Source organism: Crinia signifera, chromosome 1 (genome assembly GCF_055691185.1).
Source record: "Crinia signifera chromosome 1, ASM5569118v1, whole genome shotgun sequence".
Lineage (NCBI taxonomy): Eukaryota > Metazoa > Chordata > Amphibia > Anura > Myobatrachidae > Crinia > Crinia signifera.
The window spans coordinates 375,316,302-375,334,590 of record NC_139217.1 but is presented as its reverse complement, the minus strand read 5'-3'; the positions used below and the strand labels follow the sequence as shown (position 1 = coordinate 375,334,590).

General features: G+C 41.4%; 1 protein-coding gene across 6 annotated transcripts in view; it reads right to left on the bottom strand.

Annotated features, from left to right (window-relative positions):
* The window catches only part of RAD9B (RAD9 checkpoint clamp component B), a 63,284-nt gene that overhangs the window by 11,790 nt on the left and 33,205 nt on the right, over window positions 1-18,289 (bottom strand). For all 6 annotated transcript variants that reach the window (XM_083151382.1, XM_083151384.1, XM_083151387.1 and 3 more), the window contains 3 exons: window positions 9,128-9,227; window positions 5,896-6,002; window positions 678-784 (listed from right to left, as the gene is read on the bottom strand). In XM_083151382.1, coding sequence (XP_083007508.1) covers window positions 678-784; window positions 5,896-6,002; window positions 9,128-9,227 — 314 coding nt within the window. The remainder of the gene's footprint in view (window positions 1-677; window positions 785-5,895; window positions 6,003-9,127; window positions 9,228-18,289) is intronic.

Sequence of the window (18,289 nt, the reverse complement as noted above, 5' to 3'; positions counted from 1 at the left end):
GACGGTTACTGTTACTCTTTGTATTGGTGTGCTTGTATTGTAGCTTATTGTACTTACGTTTGTTTTCCCTTGTTAGTTAATATAATAAGATTGTATCTGTAATGTATATTTTATAATACTGTACTATTTTGTTATCCCTGTGTGTCCTCTAGGGACTAAATACATATGGTTAAGGATTTGGACCCTTGATCTTAATATATCTGACAGTCTTGTCTAAATTATTACTGAGAGCTGATGGAGCATATGAGACACTCCCTTATATGTATATATTAAGGTTTGTAAGAGTGAATTGTTATTATCAAAGATACTGCCATAAGGGTATCTCTATAGCATAACAGACGCTGATGAGGTATGCTAAGGAGTGCTATGCTTAGGTACGCCTATAGTTAGTTATAGAGGATAACAGATTTGTGTAGCACTACGTAAACAGCGTAGCTAACTTATTGTCCACTGGTTTACTAATAAATTGTATTTAACAGTACAAAGATATTAGATATATATAGATATATACAGACAGAGACACATGCATGCACACACACACACACACACACACACACACACACAGTTTAATGACATTTATTGCATATTAGACACAAACAAACATAGAAAATCTTTCATCCATCATCCATAATAATCCATAATAATCCAGCAATATGAGTATATATCTTTGTACTTACCCTGACTTCCTTTAAACAAAATGTTACTTCAGTATCAACTCCAATTTGGAAGTAATCAAATTCATCAGGACTTAAGTGTATTTCTGTATGCATTACTTTAGAAAAGCCTGCCAGAAATAAAAAAAAGGTTGAATATACACTATGGAGAGATCTCCCCCATGTGATTTAGAATAGTGTTCAGTGGGGGTGATTCAGACGTGGATGAATCGAGCATCATGGCTGCTTACTTTGTGGCTGCCCTAAAGAGTGTAGCCAGCACATTTGTAAACACATACAGTATGCAGCATGCTCTGCACAGAGCTATCAGGAACCTCTAATACCGTCAATGTGCTTGAGGCAGGCGGAGTAGGGTTGTTTGTGTGCATGCAAGGGTGGAAGGGACTTGGGTGGAGAAGGGCTTCTGCGAGCTGTTGGTCAGGGCTGGAGAAAGTAGGTGGAGAAGGGCTGTGGGGAGGAACTGGGAGAGAATATGGGTGGAGAAGGGTTAGAACGAGGGACTCGGAGAGAAGGTGGGTGGAGAAGGGCTAATGTGGAGGGACTGGGAGAAAAATAAAGAATGTGGGGAGGGAGAAGGGAGAAGGCAGGCAGAAAAAAATCTGTGGGAGGGGCAAGGAGGGAGAAGGTAGGTGGAAAAGGGCTGTGAGGAGGGATTGGGAGGGAGAAGGCAGACGGAGAAAAGCTGTGACAAGGAACTGGGAGCGAGAAGATGGGTAGAATAGGGGTTTGAGGATGAACTAGTAGGGAGAAGGAGGGGTCAGAAAGGGTCTGTAGGTTGGAAGGAGGCGAAGCAGCTGGAAAAGGGATGTAATCATGTTAACCCCAAGTGGTGACAGCACTGCATCCCTAATTGGGTGTTGCCCTTGTTCGCAAACTCTGCTTGAAGAGCTATCGAGTAGGACCTGATATTATACACTCATATGTAGGGATGCTAATCCCAGGTCATTTTTTCAACCCCAGGATTCTCTGTAAAGCACTGTGGAAAATTGGTGTACAGGTTGAGTATCCCTTATCCGAAATGCTCGGGACCACGAGCATTCCGGATAAGGGAATATTCCGGTTTTTGGAATAATTTTTTTTTAGCCATACTTACCTGCCCCTGGTGGGTCCCCGATGGTCCCTCGGCGTCCATGGAGTCCTCCGGCGTCCACGGCAGGCCACCAGCACCGTCTCCGGTGTCTCCAGCGGTCCCAGGAGTGCTTTGCGCAAGTTCCCAGGCGCGCCAGTGACGTCACCGGTGCGCGCGCGCACTCGCGCAAAGCACTCCTGGGACCGCTGGAGACGCCGGAGAGGATGCTGAAGGCCTGCTATGGACGCCGGAGGACTTGGTAAGTATTAAAAGAGGGTTGGGGGGGGGGGGATTGAATTATTCCAAAAAAACACGTTTTTTGGAATAATTCGGATACGGGATGCCCGGATACGGGATACCCGACCTGTACTATATAAATAATACCTGAAAATAAATAACCACCAGTCAGTGATGTGATACATGCATGCATGGGCCCTAATGAGTTCCCTCTGAAAATACCCAACACCATTACAGAGCACACCATTACAAAACTACCACATGCTGAATGTCTTCCCTGATGTGTAGTCATGGTGCACCCTTGAAATTATTGCATGAGAAAATCAAAATTGAATGTTGATTTTGGAGATGAGTGGCCTATTTCTTAGGCACCTACTATCAAACTTGGTTCAAAGTTGATTAAATTGTGATATGATGCAATCTTCACTGCAAATTAAATAACAATGGATTGAAAAGAAAATGTGTCTATATACTGCATATCATCTATCTATGGGCAGCATTCAATGTCCCTAATCGCGATGTGCAGCGAATCCTGTTTAGGATTCGCTGCACACTTGCCATGTTCCGGAGGGCTTGAGCCCTCGCTGCCAGCCCTACCTTACACACTATTTAATGAGGCAGGGGCTTGCTGCCCCTGACGGCGAATGTGAACCCGAGCCGGAGGACAGCGGCAGGCAGGGAGATGGGAGTCTCCCTGCCTGCCCCAGAACGTATGTGGGGGGAGGTGGGCTCCCCGGGAGCCAGGCAGCACAGGCTGCCCCCGCCCCCGGGAGAGCCAGCAGGGGACCAGGTATTCACTGCACCCGAATGTGCATATGTAATGATCGGGAGCAGTGAATATATGAATATCTAATGAGCGGCTCTCGGCCCCCTGCTGGCTGCTATGTGTAAAAAAAATTATATATTTTTTAAAATTAAATATATATTCATGTGCTGTAAAGCACATGAATAAAAATAGAATGCCCCTTCTCAGAATAAAATTCCTGATTTTTTTACACCAAATTTAAAAATACAACAACATTATTTTAAAAGTTCACATTCCACTTCACCATGAAAAGATGGCGATTGCTACACGGTGAAAATCACTTAGAAAGCAATTCACCATCTTCTCATTGAATACACTCACGGCGAATCACATTGAAAAACCCATTGAAAAACCACAGCGAGTTGCGGAGAGTATCAGACGGTGAATTGTCCCTCAGTCACTCTTAACCGTCGGAGAAAAGTGCACGTTGAATAGGGTGATTCACTTTCTGACACAAAAAATCACCTTCCAAAGTGAAAATAGCACAAATTCGCCATGAAACATGGCGAATTGGCCTCATTGAATACTGCCCTATATGTCTACTGTGCGTGAGTCCCCAGAACACTGCCATCTGCTGGCAGAGAGTGAAACTACATTGCTTTCTCACACATGCTAGCTTTTAAAGTTTTTGTTTCAAGTGGGGATACGTACGTACACACACAATATATAAATATATATATAGAGGGCTGACGAAGTCCATGACGAAACGCGTTGGGGCGTGGCCTAGCGACATCAGTAAGAACTAAGGAACCTTGGTGTAAACAGCGCCTAGGATTACACGGTGCTGGGCACCTATTCATGCTGATTGTGTCTGCGGTACCATATACCGCCTGTATTGGTACGTGATCCTAACCTACCCTACCCTTGTTACCTGTTTTCAATAAATTTACATCTTTTATCTGCCCTATGGAGCGCCCGTTCTTATTCTGCTTTTATATATTTATATATATATATATATATATATATATATATATATATATATATAGAGAGAGAGAGAGAGAGAGAGAGAGAGAGAAAAGGGGTTTTCAGGGTGCGCTAGGACCTTTCAATTATTTAAGACAGTATGGTTTAAAATAGGAAAAATTTAATAAACATTTGCTCACAGAGCATAGCAGTATAAACAAAGGTCGAATTGATACACTTTACAATGTATAAAATGACATAAACACAATTCAGGTCAACAGTCGAAATGCGCCCAACGCGTTTCGTCGTGAACACGACTTCCTCAGGGGCACAATACAATAGTAGGCAATGATGGTCACACAGTCAATGGTTTAGGGTTTGGACACCAACCAAATATAGAAATTTCACAAAGAGGAGATGTCCTTAGGTGATTATAACATAATGTCCACCAGCTTGTTTACAGATGGATAAACAAATAGAGAAACCATTCAAAGTTATACGGCTATAATGACCACTTTCAATTGTAGATAGATAAGGGGAATTAGTAGCCCAATGGAAAGATGTGTACTGCTCAGCTCCAAAAGTGAGAGTGCCACTTGCCATTTGTTTATCCATCTGTAAACAAGCTGGTGGACATTATGTTATAATCACCTAAGGACATCTCCTCTTTGTGAAATTTCTATATTTGGTTGGTGTCCAAACCCTAAACCATTGACTGTGTGATCATCGTTGCCTACTGTTGTATTGTGCCCCTGAGGAAGTCGTGTTCACGACGAAACGCGTTGGGCCTATTGGGCGCATTTCGACTGTTGACCTGAATTGTGTTTATGTCATTTTATACATTGTAAAGTGTATCAATTCGACCTTTGTTTATACTGCTATGCTCTGTGAGCAAATGTTTATTAAATTTTTCCTATTTTAAACCATACTTTCTTAAATAATTGAAAGGTCCTAGCGCACCCTGAAAACCCCTTTTCTCTCTATTTCTATACTGGGTCCTATCTAACAGGGGACCCCCTCAGGGTTGCTGCTTAACTAAATTCACTGAGCGCATTGTGTGGCCTTCTTTTTCTCTATATATATATATATATATATATCCAAGAGAAAGACCGGCACCCAGGACTTATATTGAGTCCAGAGAGGTAGCTTCCCCTGGTGCCACCCTAAGGGCCTCGCAGCCCGTGAAGACACAAATGAGGAAAGAAGGGCACTCAGGGACTTGATGCTGGTGAACGTAGGACAAATTTATTGCCTGGTGGTCTACGTTTCGGGGTCTCCCCCGTCGTCAGGACAAAACACTATTGTTTTGTCCTGACGACGGGGGAGACCCCGAAACATAGACCACCAGGCAATAAATTTGTCCTACGTTCACCAGCATCAAGTCCCTGAGTGCCCTTCTTTCCTCATTTATATATATATATATATATATATATATATATATATATATATATATATATATTCAATTTGCAGAGAGCACTCACCAGGCTGGTTAGTCATCCAAAAAAGATAATTTTATCGGACTGATGCACGATGTGTGAATAAAATTTTTTTTTTTGGATGACTAACCAGCCTGGTGAGTGCTCTCTGCAAATTGACTATATGTATGAAAGTGGTCCTTGGATAAATCCTTCTGAGATTGACACCCCAGCAAGACAGTATGGATTGTTACATGTGATATGCCACTCTATTCTGGGCTATATAATCACAGTGTGCACACGGCTTACGTTTTGGCACATGTTCACTATTGTAAATTATCTCAGAGGAAGGAAAAGGTACAGGAATATGGGTAAGGCAAACCTAATTAAATACATATGTATTCTTCATCCACAATTTTGAATGTATTGTTGTAATCTAATATCTAACCTAGTGGCGCCACCACTAGGCAGGTCTAGGCATTTGCCTAGGGCGCCGGCCACTGGAGGGCGGTAGTGAGCTGGAGAGCTCTACTACCGCATCAGCAGCAGCAGAGGAGCAGGACAGAGAGCCGAAGGAAGGAGCAGGAGCAGGTGTTCGGTGAGTGAACACTCCCCCCCCCCCAGCAGCACAGCGGCCAGCAGTTGAGCGCCGGGGCACCCCACCCCTCCCGCCTGGGAACCCAAATGTAACAATGCTTTGGAAATTTTTCAAAAATATGTGACACAGTCCAACATCATGAGTTTTGATTTGATTTGAAAAGAGGGAAACAGTGAGTTCAACATTAATCGTACCAAGCTCTTCCTCACTATAGCTCCTGAATGAAATTTTCAGAGGTGTTGCAGTTACAGTGACTTCCTCCTGAGATGTTGGAAAATGGATTATGATGTCAGAAAACACCCTGCGAATGATATAGAATTATTTAATTTAATTTACATATATATATAAATATATACAAAAAATAAAACACATAAAGGCTGATATGAAGGTTTTGTGTCCCATATAATTTTATTGCCCTGATTTGCATTAAGTTTAACCTACAAATCCTCAGATGTATTATGTAGTTACTTGGCGTCTGAGAAGCCAAATTGTTGGCAATGTGTGGTCAAGTTTTAAACCTACACACTGCTGACAGCTTGCCTAATGCAAAATGTTAGTAGACTTTTATTAAAGTGTTCCCTCCATCCACCAGTGTGAGCAGCATTAGCACTCAAAACTGAGTGAAAAAGATAGCATTGGGTTACCCCGAAAAAGCTGCTAACACCATTGCCATGATGTCCAGCAGCCCTACCCTCTTCATTTAGCACAGGTCTGAATGCCCTAAGATAAAATAGAACAAGTGCTCTTCCCACATACTGCAAAATTGTTTAAAAGTAGAATATAATTGGGTGGTAGGAGCCCATGTTCCTCCAACAAGCGGCTTTGCATTTCAGTCCTCTCTGAACCAGGCCCTCTGTCTCAATATTTCTCTTTCTCTTTGATGTGTCACCATCCAGAAATTTAGAAACACTTTCTTACCATTTAAGTGTCTCTCTAAGCTTGCTCTATGGTACAAGGTGCGGTCAGTCCGGCGTGGCTTGTGTCCATCCAGTGGTGCTCATCTAAACACCTTGGCGATGTCTCTTCTGCAACAGGTATCTTCTCCACTGGGCCATCCGCCCTGCTCATCCTCACTGCCATGTTTGCAGGCTGCAGCCATGCCTTCTGCATGCCGGAGTTCCCTCTATTCCCCAGCCAGGATTCTCAACTGTACTACTACTTCTCCGGGTTATTGTTAAATGTCCAGTTATCATTGATACCATCGAACCACATTACACTCCATCACTAAATTCTTATTACTATCACCTACCAGCTCAACTCTATACCATGCCATATATACCATAATCTACCATTCAGAGGGTATTCATCTATATCTGTCATCATTGGTGAACCAACATCAGAAACCGTCATCATCGGTCTATCTTCCCCAAGTGCCTGTGTTATTGGAATCTGGTCTAAGCAACATTATTTACCTGCTTGCATTTCCTCATCATTTCCATTTCATAATTTATGGTCACCGGCAGAAAATCCGATAATCATCTCTCATCAAATGTTACCATTACTATTCGGTCCCAACTCCATTGGTTCCATTCCGGTCTCAGTATTTCAGTGTTTGCTGATTAACAGTCTCTGTACTTATTATTATTACCAGTTATTTATATAGAACACACATATTCCGCAGCACTTTACAGAAAACATATATATCCATAAATCGCTGAATCACCATAATTGGTATGCTTTCTAGCTCCTCTGGGTAAAAATTGACAGTTATAGTCTCATCGTAGAGGTCCTCCAGCTTGTAAAGAGGCTTAAGACCTTTAATGTTTATACTGCATATTACAAATATCTCCTCAGAAAAACTCTGTTCGTAGCCTTTTTTAAAAATGTCATTAAATTTGGAAATACGGACGTGGTCAACGATTGCTGAACAAACGGGTGTTTTCTTACTTCTAAAGTAATTGCCGTAAGTCATCTTGAAGACTCTCAAAGCATTAGAGTCATTCACAGAGCTTGGAGCACACTTAATCATTATATGGTAAGTGCTATTTTAGCTGCATATAAAGTCTTTTAAAACATTTATATATCGGTAGGTATTCTTCACCATGAAATAGTGACACGTGTTTTTAACTTCCTATTGAAATGCTCTATAACTGCCACTTTCACATCATTATTGGTTGTGAAATGCTGTATATATACCAAATTTTTCTAATACCTTATTTAGTACTTTGTTTAGAAACTCTTTACCATTATCGATTTGTAGCTTCTTCGGAACGTCCCCCCGTTGGAATATTTTTATTCAAAAGCATTAGCGACTGTCGTAGCGTTCTTAGCGGTCAGACTTTCATCCCAGACCCTCTTACTGTATATATCGATGATGGTTAATATATATTTAATACTGTCGTCGTACTTTGACAGGTCTATGAGCGAAACCAAATGACATTGCCACTGGTGATTTATACCCGATACGCAAATCATATTCCTTTTATAGTTTTTTTCTCGCCAGCTTGTGCAATGTGTATGCGTCTTGCAACCATTTTGTTACATTGGTTCTGTTAAATTTATTTTTAACCACTTCATAATATTTATCAATTCCGCTATAGCTACCTGGTTTTATTACGTCGTAATAGGCCTCTTTCAGCCTTTTATTTTGACACGCGTCGTTGCGCGACATTCGATTCAAAAACAGCCATCTTTTTTATAAGAAATTATCTCAAAGCATCTCCAGTTCACATCAAATAGGCGTACAAGGGGGAGTGGTGGGGGCGTGGAAAGGGGCATGAAAAGGGGCGTGGTACCTGTCACTTTTAGTTTGCTAGAAGTTAGGATTATACCTACTAAGATTTAATAAAGACCAACGGCACATACTTTTTTCCACTGTCATATGCCCATCAAAGATTTTTTGTTCCTTTGAAAGTTTCTTTTTTTTTTAAACACCATTGTCTTTTCCCAGCTCCTCATGCTATGAAGCTTTTTTACATGGCTGATTTTACTATGTGTAACTGTATCCATTTATCACTGTGTTTAAACCTGTCTTTACAAATGAAAGTTTAAATATTACAATACAATATCAGTCTTTGCCAATGGTATGTCCATCTAGACCAGTGCAATTGTGAACTTTCCTGGTGAACTTCAGCAGTTGTACCCTTGCATTTTATTCTTATATGTCTAAAACACCCAAGTAGGCTATAAACTCTCTAGTGTAGAAAACCAAATCATAAGTTTTTTTTCTAGATTAGAAAAAAAAAAACTTGCCCATGACGCAGGAGGCTCTTAAGAAAGCACCAATGTTGCGTAGTTAATTGGCAGAAGATTTAAAGAAACAAGGATAATTTATATCTGAAACACTGATAGATAAAACTGTCATTGTAGCAAACAATGTGTTATAAAAAGATTATATAACATAATAAATATTTTATTGTACATTTGTGCAGAAAATATACCTTGTAACTGAGTCTGTATATTCATGATAAATATATATAGGCCTACCTGGACTGGATCTTAAGCACATTAGGGCATGTGGTTTTGGAAAAAACAGCTTGTAATGGCTCATGGTCTTCAAAGGTTAGGTTATGAGTTTTAGTAAGACCTTGAAAATAATATTAAACACAATATATCAAATACAGTATTTTGTAACCAACTAATGCGAACAAATTTTTATTTAAATGGCATTTCACTGGTTAAATGACACATACTGTAGGGTGAAATTTAATAGGATGGGAAATTCAGAAAGTTAGTATTATGCCAACTATTTTTTTACATAGGATTCCAAATTCTGTTTTTACCGGTTTATTGTAATCAATTACAAAGCAAAATGTTGTGTAAAAATGTATTTAATTTTTTTTAACCTGTAACTGTACATACTGATACTGTAATCATTATCATCAACAACAACTCATATTTACTACACGTTGAGTATCCCTTATCGGGATATCTGTTATCCAAATCATATTGAAAACTATAGTTTCCATAATGTGCTTTTGCTAAAAGCACTACTGTAGCTGGAATACTGGAGACATTATATGTAACTAGCACTATTGGGGGCATATGTAACTGGAACACTGTGGACATGATACATAACTGGTACTAAATATGAATATGTGCAAGAAAATTATTGTGTAGCATTCAAATTCAGTGCCTGAGATAGTACACAAACTTTGTGTTTTGAAACCTTGTTTCATGCACACATAAAATATATTTGTGTGTATTTCATAGAAACATAGAATTTGACAGCAGATAAGAAACACTTGGCCCATCTAGTCTGCCCCTTTTTTTAAACATGTTACCTCAAACCATATTTGATCCTTATTTTTTCGTAAGGATATCAATATGCCTATCCCAAGCATGTCTAAATTGTACCACTGTATTTGCCTCTACCACCTCTGATGGGAGGCTATTCCACTTATCTACTACTCTTTCTGTGAAAAAATTCTTCCTCACATTTCCCCTGAAGTTTCCTCCTCTAGTTTCAGTGCAAGTCCTCGTGTTCTGTTGCTCCTCTTCCTGTGAAGAATGTCTCCCACCTGTACCTTGTTAAAACCCATGATATATTTGAAAGTTTCTATGATGTCCCCCCTTTCCCTTCTCTGCTCTAAAGTATACATATTAAGATCTTTTAGTCTTTCCTGGTACGTTTTGTGATGTAGGCCATGCACCATTTTAGTTGCCCTTCTTTGTACAGTCTCTAATGTATTTATATCCTGCTGGAGATATGGCCTCCAGAACTGAACACAATACTCTAGGTGAGGTCGTACCAATGACCTATACAGTGGCATTATTACTTCTTTCTTTCTACTGCTGATACCTCTCCCTATGCAACCAAGCATCTGATTTGCCTTCTTCATTGCTTTGTTACATTGCCTACCTGCTTTTAAGTCCCCTGAAATAGTGACACCTAGATCCCTCTCTTCCTCAGTAGTTTCCATTATAGTGCCATTTATACTATATTGAGTCTTTGGATTTCTGAGACCCAAGTGCATGATTTTGCATTTTTTGGCATTAAACTGTAGTTGCCATTCTCTTGACCATTTCTCTAATCTACCTAGATCCTCAATCATTTGTTTTACCCCTCCTGGTGTGTCTACCCTGTTGCATACCTTTGTGTCATCTGCAAAAAGGCACATTTTACCCTCAATTCCATTTGCAATATCACCCATAAAGATATTAAAAAGCACCGGTCCAAGTACAGATCCCTGGGGTACTCCACTTGTAACCTTTCCCTCCTTTGACTGTACTCCGTTTACTACAACTCTCTGTTTTCTGTCCTGCAACCACGCTCTTATCCATTCAACTATCTTAGAATCCAATCCCAAGCTTTCAAGTTTATTTAACAGTCTGCGATGTGGGACAGTGTCAAAAGCTTTACTAAAGTCTAGATAAGCTACATCTAAAGCCCCACCTTGATCTATTACTTTAGTCACCCAATCAAAAAAGTCAATAAGATTTGTTTGACATGATCTTCCCCCAGTAAACCCATGCTGTTTTGGATCCTGTAAATTGCTGGTTTTGAGATATTCTACAACTCTTTGTTTTAAGAGTGTTTCCATCAATTTCCCTACTACTGATGTAAGGCTCACTGGTCGATAGTTGCTTACCTCTTCCTTGCTTCCACTTTTGTGCAGTGGGACTACATTCGCTGTTTTCCAGTCCTCTGGGATTACTCCAGTAGCTAGTGACTGGTTGAATAATTCTGTTATTGGTTTTACCAGCTCCCCTTTAAGCTCTTTTAGTATCCTTGGATGTATCCCATCTGGCCTCATTGATTTATCCACTTTCAGTTTTGAGAGTTCTGTGAGGACTTTCTCCTCTGTAAATGTACTTGTCTCTCCCTCAGTTTTCTGACTATACTTGCAACTTAACTGTGGCCCCTTCCCCTCTCTTTCAGCAGTGAATACTGAGCAGAAATAATTATTAATATTATCTGCTATTACATTGTCCCCCTCAAGAAAACTTCCACTCTCTGTCTTCAGTCTAATTATTCCACTTTTTGTTTTTCTCCTTCATTTATATACCTAAAAAAAGTTTTCCCCCCTTTACCCACTGACTGGGCCATTTTCTCTTCAGCATGTGCTTTTGCACATCTGATTACCTTCTTAGGTGTATCTGTCTAACAAGATACACCTCTTTGTCCTCATTCTTCTGCGTCTGCTTAAATAACTTAAAGGCCAACTTTTTATCTTTCACAATACTTGCTACTTCTTTTGCAAACCACAATGGCTTTCCTTTTCTTGTGTTTTTCCTAACTCTTTTGACACAAAGTTCTGTTGCTTTTAGAATTGCACTTTTTAATTTTCCCCACTTATCGTGCACTCCTTCCAAGTTCTTCAACTCTGCCAAGGAATCCCTTACAGAGTTTCCCATCTCTACAAAATCAGCCTTCCTAAAATCTAACACCTTTGTTTTTGTGCGCGATGAGTCAGTCTCTGTCTTTATTTTGAACCATACTGCTTGATGGTCACTGGATCCCAGATTTTCACTCACATTTATGTCAGATATTCTGTCACCATTTGTAAGTATTAAGTCTAATATTGCATCCTTACGAGTGGGCTCCCTCACCAATTGCTGGAGGGATGCTCCTTGCAAGGAATTCAGCATGTCCCTACTTCTGGTGGAACTTGCAACAGGCAGCTCCCAGTTTACATCAGGTAGATTAAAGTCTCCCATGATTATCACCTCTCCTTTTAATGCCATTTTATTGATGTCCTGCAATAGGCTCTTGTCTAGATCCTCTTCCTGACCTGGTGGTCTGTAGATCACCCCTATACGAAGAATCGCCTTCTCCCCTGTTTCTATGGTCACCCAAAGGGCCTCCGTTTTTTCTTCAATACTTTGTATTAAGGTAGTCTTTATATTTTTTTTCACATTTATTGCATATTCATGTGTTTGATGTGTTTATACTGTACAAAATAAATGTATTTTATGTTCACACATGGGTTCAGTCCTCAACATACCTCGTTTAAATATTAAATTATTCTGAAATACGGATTAATCTGTTATCCAAAATGCTTCCGTTCCTGAGCATTTTGGATAAGGGGTACTCAACCTTTACCATAAATCAGGACTATGGACCATATAACCTTAAAGAAAAAAAATTACATACTGTCAAAGATGAGGGAAGATGAATAGAAATAGAGGCTGGACAGGCTGAATTCTAAAAAGTGTTCAAATGTTTGCACGGCCAGCAGTAGCCCTCCATTTAGGACAATCAATGGAGCTTTTCAAATGAAGTCCACGAAAATCGACTAATTTGAGTGCTCAAACAGGACTTTTTCATATCACAGCCATTAGTTTGGTCAGGTTTAGCCAGTATTAATTTTAAAGGTTTAAAGAGTGTGATCAGCGTGAAAAAAAGGAGATCTGGTGCGATATGACAATTAAATACTGTCCTAAGAAAAGACAGAACACAGGGCCTAATGCAAAGTTGTATGTAAACTCAATGTTTACACAGAGTGCAGTGTTACAGAAAATGTGGGACTAACAGCTTTATGGACATGCTGAAGTCAGTTGCTGCATCCTAGAACGTAACTGGCTTCAGAATGTGATCACTGGACAACCTGAGTAACCTGAGGGTCACTTCACCCTCACAAAAATAAAATATGTGCAGTTCATAGCAGTAAACAGCTTTAAGACTGTAATACACATTGATATTAATATATGTATATTAAAATTCATGTGTTCTGATATCATAAATAAAACGTTATTAGCAAAACCTTATCTCTTACATATTTGTCATCTGTTATCTATTTGTCTGGTATGCATTTGGACACAGTTGGACCGATTTTGATGAAACCAATGCGAGGTAGCTTGATTGGGTCCAGATTGGGTTTACAGCCACTAAAACCCCAAATCCCGACAATGTGGGGGTCCCAAGTCACAAATATGGGTATGGCCACTACACAAAGTGGGTCAGGTTGGCAAGATATGGCAAAGTTGCATAATATAGAGGGGGTAGAAGACATGGGGTTTAAGAAAACAAAGATTAGGGTCCAGATTAGATTTACGGCCACTAAAACCTTCAATCCAGACCCTGTGGGGGGTCCCGTGGGCCCAAAAAGGGTCCAGCCACTATACAAGTGGGTCAAGGAAGCAAGATATTGCAAAGTTGCATAACATAGAGGGGGAGAAGACATGGGGTTTAAGTAAAAAGGTGTGGCCAAATCCGGGAGCTGTCCACAGAAAGGTGTATGATGGCCACACCCTGGGCATAGGGAGCATGTTCAGGGCCTTCCACCGGATGGATTTTTATGAGAACTTCACAGAGGGATGGCAAATCATGGGATGCCTATTGGAATGGCCAGGACCTCTTTCCCATGTCAAGTTAGTGTATGCCAGGCAGACCTTTTACCCGGAGAGCATGTTCTGTGCCTTCCACTAGATGGATTTTGATAAAAATGTCACAGATGGATGACAAATGGTCTGGGATACCTACCTGAGTGCTTGAAGACCTTGTGTGACTTTCTGTTGGTTGAATCCATGGAGAAAAGTGAGCAGGGGAGGCTGTTCTGGGCCTTTCAGTTGGCAGTTTTAAATGAAAACTTCACAGAGGGGTGGCAATTGGTTTGGGATGCAAAACTGGGACCATCGGGATTTCAGGTGAGCTTTAATGCCTCCTAAATTAAATCAATCTCTGGACAGAGTGTAATCTGATACTAAAATAAAGGCAGTAGCAAGAACTGAGAATTGCAAAAAAAAAAAATAATGACAGTATGTTTTTCACATTGTTTTGTATCTTGAAAACAGTTTTTGATAAACTGAAACATTGTTGATTTCCCCACATTGTGGAGTGTATTATTTCTTATGCAGCCCACACACGTGCCGATGCCGGCGGTGCGATGCTGTACGATGGGGTGCGCGCTCCCGCGGCACCTCATCGTACAGTACAAAAAGTATGTGCTGCACATACTTTTTGTACTAGCTTTTTCTAGCACAGCATCGCATCGCATGCACATCGTATGCACAAGGCATACGATGCGATGCTATGTGTGCTAGTTAAGCCCACAACGCACGCTGGAATCGGTGCGTGTGTGGGCTGCATTAGTGCCACACCTCCGAATCTCTCTCTCTCTCTATATATATATATATATATATATATGTATACTGCTCAAAAAAATAAAGGGAACACAAACACAATGTAACTCCAATTCAAGCACATGTCTGTGAAATTAAACTGTCCACTTAGGAAGCAACACTGCTAGACAATCAATTTCACATGCTGTTGTGCAAATGGAATAGACAACAGGTGGAAATTATAGGCAATTAGCAAGACACCCCAATAAAGGAGCTGTTCTGCTGGTGGTGATCACAGACCACTTCTCAGATCCTATGCTTTCTGGCTGATGTTTTGGTAACTTTTGAAAGCTGGCGGTCCTTGCACTCTAGTGGTAACATGACACGGAGAATACAACCTACACAAGTGGCCCAGGTAGTGCAGCTCATTCAGGATGGCACATCAATGCGAGCTGTGGCAAGAAGGTTTGCTGTGTCTTTCAGAGTAGTGTCCAGAGCATGGGGGCGCTACCAGGGGACAGGCCAGTACATCAGGAGACGTGGTGGAGGCTGTAGGAGGGCAACAACTCAGCAGCAGGACCGCTACCTCCGCCTTTGTGCAAGGAAGAACAGGAGGAACAGTGCCAGAGCCCTGAAAAATGACCTCCAGCAGGCCACAAATGTGCATGTGTCTACTCAAATGGTCAGAAACAGACTCCATGAGGGTGGTATGAGGGCCAGACGTCCATAGGTGGGGGATGTGCTTACAGCCCAACACCGTGCAGGACGTTTGCCATTTGCCAGAAACCACCAAGATTGTCAATTTTGCCACTGGCGCCCCAGGGCTCTTTACAGATGAAAGCAGGTTCACACTGAGCACGTGAAAAAACGTGACAGAGTCTGGAGACAACAAGGAGAACAATCTGCTGCCTGCAACATCCTCCAGCATAACCGGTTTGGCAGTGGGTCAGTAATGGTGTGGGGTGGCATTTCTTTGGGGGGCCGCACAGCCCTCCATGTGCTCGCCAGAGGTAGCCTTACTGTCATTAGGTACCGAGATGAGATCCTCAGGCCCCATGTGAGACCATATGCTGGTGCGGTTGGCCCTGGGTTCCTCCTAATGCAAGACAATGCTAGACCTCATGTGGCTGGAGTGTGTCAGCAGTTCCTGCAAGATGAAGGCATTGATGCTATGGACTGGTTCGCCCGTTCTCCAGACCTTAATCCAATTGAGCACATCTGGGACATCATGTCTCGCTCCATCCACCAACGCCACATTTCAACACAGACTGTCCAGGAGTTGCTTAAAGCTGGGTACACATATGTACAATTTCCTTTTTCTTGCGACCGTTCGATCGACCGAATACACGTTCGGCCGTCCAAAACATACGACCGTTCTGCGCGTACACATATGTACAATTTTACTTGCGACGTCCGATGTACTCCCGTCCAAACAATCGCAAGAAGAAGTATATGAGAGACCCTGTAACCCTTTGCCTGCTGTTTTAACTAATGTCTGTTTAATGCCTCACTGCTCAACACTTTAGACGCATCACTTTAAGACATTAATCAATGTTGAAGTTTTAATAGAGTGGGCTGGAAGCTCTTTTCAGGGCACCATAAAACACTATTAAAACTTCAACATTGATTAATGTCTTAAAGTGATGCGTCTAAAGTGTTGAGCAGTGAGGCATTAAACACACATTAGTTAAAACAGCAGGCAAAGGGTTACAGGGTCTCTCATAATGCAGCATACCACCGTGCTTTGTCAAACTGTCAAGCATATCGATCGAAGGTGCGTACACACTTCACTTTTGTTCCGATATGGAGCCGTCCTGTCGGATGAAATATTAAGCAGCAAAGAACCTTCGACCGACCGACCGTGGACGGCCAAGAGCGTTTTTGGCCGTTTATCGGTCGCACAGCAGCAATTGGGACAGCGTACACACCTATACAATCGAACGGCCGTTTGCCCCCAGATTGGAAGAACGGCCCGACGATTGTATATATGTGTACCCAGCTTTAGTCCAGGTCTGGGAGGAGATCCCCCAGGAGACCATCCGCCACCTCATCAGGAGCATGCCCAGGCATTGTAGGGAGGTCATACAGGCATGTGGAGGCCACACACACTACTGAGCCTCATTTTGACTTGTTTTAAGGACATTACATCAAAGTTGGATCAGCCTGTAGTGTGTTTTTCCACTTTAATTTTGAGTGTGACTCCAAATCCAGACCTCCATGGGTTAATAAATATGATTTCCATTGATAATTTTTGTGTGATTTTGTTGTCGGCAAATTCTAGGATGTGTTAGGTTAGTGTTTCCTTTAATTTTTTGAGTAGTGTATATATACAGCCAGTGGCATATCTATAATGGGTGCACCCATTTATCTAATATGGTGGCAGGAGCGCTGGCAAAATTTGCATGTGAATGCGCAGAGGAGTATGAGCGCTCTAGTGCTCAGACTACGCAATGCAGCGCTGCTGCTGCTGTACGAAATTAGCGAGAAAATAGCCGCCGTGACATTTTTCCAAAGATTTGCGCATGCACAGTAGGGTCTGAGTGCTCTAGTGCTCAGACCTACTGCTCCCGGCAGGATCGGGCTGGAGTAGTCTACACGTGGGCCTCCTCCTCTCTTAAAACACCCTGCAATGGCTGCCAGCAAATGTCAGTAACATGCTATCAAACAGGAATACATACACCATTGGAAAACACGATTGCCTTAAACATGGGAGCATAGTACATTCCCATTTTTCATTTTAGACAATACAGCCGTGTCTGATCGATTACATCTGAGTTTAACCTCGGGGAAACACAGGCAATACATGAATCTTTTTAAATTTACCCCTTAAAGGGTATACACAAGGGGCAATTTTAGCCCGTTTTATTAGCGATCCGATGTGTCTAAGAATGCCTTTTGTCCTAACATGTTTGTTGACAACTTTTTATTCTGTACTGACCACTGTCACTAACAGTGACACTGATGGATCCTTGCCCCCATCTCAAAAAAACTGTCATCAATTGGCACAACTGTCCAGTCACAAATTGAAAATTACCAAACTTTACTGAGATCTTTATCTCCTGTGGAAGTGATTGGCACAGGTTGTGATTGGACCTGTCCCAGTTCTGTAACAATTCTATCTGCATTTGACTTAAGTAGAACTGACCGTACTGCAGTGAATATAGACGCCATCTAAGTAGGTTTGAATCATGGCTAAACAGAAAAATTAGTTTGGGGTATCATTAGAAACCAGACAATCCTTATTTTCTTACAATAACGTATCTAGTGCCAGCACATCCAATTGGACTTTACAATTTGAGACTGGAAACAAAACAATAATGAAACAGTAAAAAAGCACAAAAATGGCTAACAAGATACAGACAATTAGTTTAGCAGCTTCTGCTCGCAAGTTTATAATCTATAGCGCAAGTTTACAGTCTATAGCAGTGGTAGCCAACCCTAGCCCTCGAGAGCTACCAACAGTTCACATTTTCCAGACAACCTAGCTGCTGCACAGCTGCACTCATTAATCACTGACACATTTTAAAAGATCCACAGATGGAGCTAATTAGCTCACTTGTGATTCTGTGAGGAGACCTGCAAAACATGCACTGTTGGTAGCTCTCGAGGACTAGGGTTGGCTACCCCAGGTCTATAGGATTTAGT